Genomic DNA, 2,465 nt, shown 5'->3' with positions numbered 1-2,465 from the left:
TCTAAAAAATAATATTAAAATTAGTACTATTAAAAATATTTTAAATTTAATATTATGAAAAAAATAAAAAAAATATATAAAGACTAATTTGATTAATTTTTAAAATTTTTGAAATAAAAATGATTTATGTTTGGACTTTCAAGGACTATTTTGATTATAAATAACTTTTTACATGTCAAATGACATATGGCCGTGTTATGTGTCACTAACCTAACACGTCAACTAATTATCTTTTGACATGTGATATTTTTTTTGGGTGACTTTTGACATGTGATATTAACCTACTATATTATCATCTAACTAATAAAAAAACTAATTTAATTTATGTTTTATCTTTTAAAACTAATATAATTAAAAAATTATTAAAAGACTAATTTAAATAATTAATGATCTTTCAAAAATAAATTTGATTATTAACCGAAATTTATTTGTGTGGAGAGTGACATGATATTTTGGCAGTCAAAGAAATAAAATGTGATTATGTCACATGTACAAATGAGTATAGAAATATACTCATTAAATGAGTCCTAAAATAAAATAAAAAAAAATTGCATAATGTTCTTAATCTTTAATCTTTTAGGTAGTGTTTGGTGGAGAGACAGAGACGGAAAGACTGAGACTGAGAGACAGAGACTAAGAGACAGGCATTGAAATAAATCTCAGTATTCTGTTTGGTACAAAATGGGAGACAGGAATTGAAACAAGAATAAAACTCTAATTTAATTTGCATAAATTTTAACACTGAAATTTTAGAGATAGAGACAAAAATTTTAATATCAATTTCTGAACTAACAAACACGATACTGAATCTCAGTCTCTCGTCTCTGTCTCAGTACCTCAAAACAAACGCTACCTAAGGACTTTATATTCTTTCACCACGATATAATTATCTGTCAAGCATATAACTATAACACTTGGTCATGTAAAGAACCATCTACAGCTATCCTAATATATATACAGAGAAGAGAGAGAAGATTTCGAGTCCTCCTTCTTCTCCACATTCGCAAAATCTTCTGCTATTCTTACTGTGATTGTTGTTATTTTTGTTCCGTTATATGTATACATATATTCTGAATCTTTTTATTTTTGTTTTTTGGTGAGTATATATTCTGATTATTGCGATTGGAAAATGTATGAGTAGAAAAGGGAAATCAGATGGATTTGGATGATCGCATCGTGTAATTATAGAAAGAGAAACAAGAGACTATGGAGCAGCACGCCAAACGGCCTTGTATGAGAGGCAGTACCTCCTCCAAAGAAGAAGAAGAAGAAGAGAAAGTTGTTGAGGATACGGCTGCCTCTGACAAAGAAGAAGAAATGGAGGAAGAGACAAAAGATGATACTGATATCGATGAATATGTACTGGTTGAGCCTAGACGCTTCATGACTGATGAAGAAATTCTTGAACATCGGAGGCAGGTTATTGAAAGCGACGTACGCCTCTGATCTCTCACAAGACATTTAGTGATTTAACTATTTTCCCCTTTTGTTCTCGTGTTCTGTGATATACTGATCTTGTTAGTTAGGGTTTGAATTTTTGCTTTACAGGGATTCGATGTTGAGAGGTTTGAAGGCAGGCTACCTGGTTCAATTAAGCCCTATAAGTTGACCGAAGCAAGATGCCCTCCCTTGATAGGTTTTTCCAAGCAAGCTTTGAAAGTCTACAATGAGAACAACGTAAATTGCTTCTATAATAGTTTTGATTCTAAGTTTAATCTATGTATGGTGATATTGTGTGCTTTAAATATTCTTCTAATTATATTATGCATGTGGATGTTTGCACTCTTATGCAGAAAACAAAATTTGAATTTTATGAGCTTAAGAAAGCAAATTCTCAAGGTGTTGCTGGTGTAATGTTCTACATTACTTTTGAGGCGATATCTGGCGATATAATTGGAACCTTCCGTGCTAGGGTATGGAAAAAGATAATGAACCAAGGTTCGCAGGTTATGTCCTGTGAGAGGCATTTGTGAGTTTGTCAAGTATAAATATTACATGAGCTTTTTTGTTATGGTTTTGTTTGTTTAGACTAGTTAGATTAAACTAGTGAGATATAGCACATAATCCCAATCACCTTTGGATCTTAATTTGTTCCTAATGGTTTTGCCTTTTAAATATTCTGCCCAAAGTAGACATTGACTAATTCTCTATCTATCATCCATATATTGGTGAATGTTCACATCTATTGACAGAACGTGTTTAGTTTGTATGCCATTAAGATTTATAAATTAATTTTTAGTTGATGTTCCTTGATAATCTATGATTATTGACCAATGACAAATTAGAGATGTAATGAATTCAAATATTTCATATTCTTGTTGTCCGTATTGAATTTAAGCACTTGTCATTTGTTCTCAACTTCTGATGTTCTTATGGCACTTATTTGAATTGTAATAAAGAATGTCGAGGTAACAAGCATCTCCTTTAGTTTAATTTAATTTAATTATCCCGATTTGTATTTGTTG

At 30.8% G+C, this 2,465-nt stretch overlaps 1 protein-coding gene across 1 annotated transcript; it reads left to right on the top strand.

Annotated features, from left to right (window-relative positions):
- On the top strand, positions 915-2,194 carry LOC107619202 (UPF0725 protein At1g23960). The gene is made up of 3 exons (XM_016321444.2): positions 915-1,434; positions 1,549-1,677; positions 1,794-2,194. Exons 1-3 carry the CDS (start codon positions 1,207-1,209, stop codon positions 1,971-1,973), a joined length of 537 nt encoding a protein of 178 aa, XP_016176930.1. The 5' UTR covers positions 915-1,206; the 3' UTR covers positions 1,974-2,194.

The sequence above is a fragment of the Arachis ipaensis genome, chromosome B09 (genome assembly GCF_000816755.2).
Source record: "Arachis ipaensis cultivar K30076 chromosome B09, Araip1.1, whole genome shotgun sequence".
Classification (NCBI taxonomy): Eukaryota; Viridiplantae; Streptophyta; class Magnoliopsida; order Fabales; family Fabaceae; genus Arachis; species Arachis ipaensis.
This window is presented reverse-complemented; position numbering and strand designations above follow the sequence as displayed.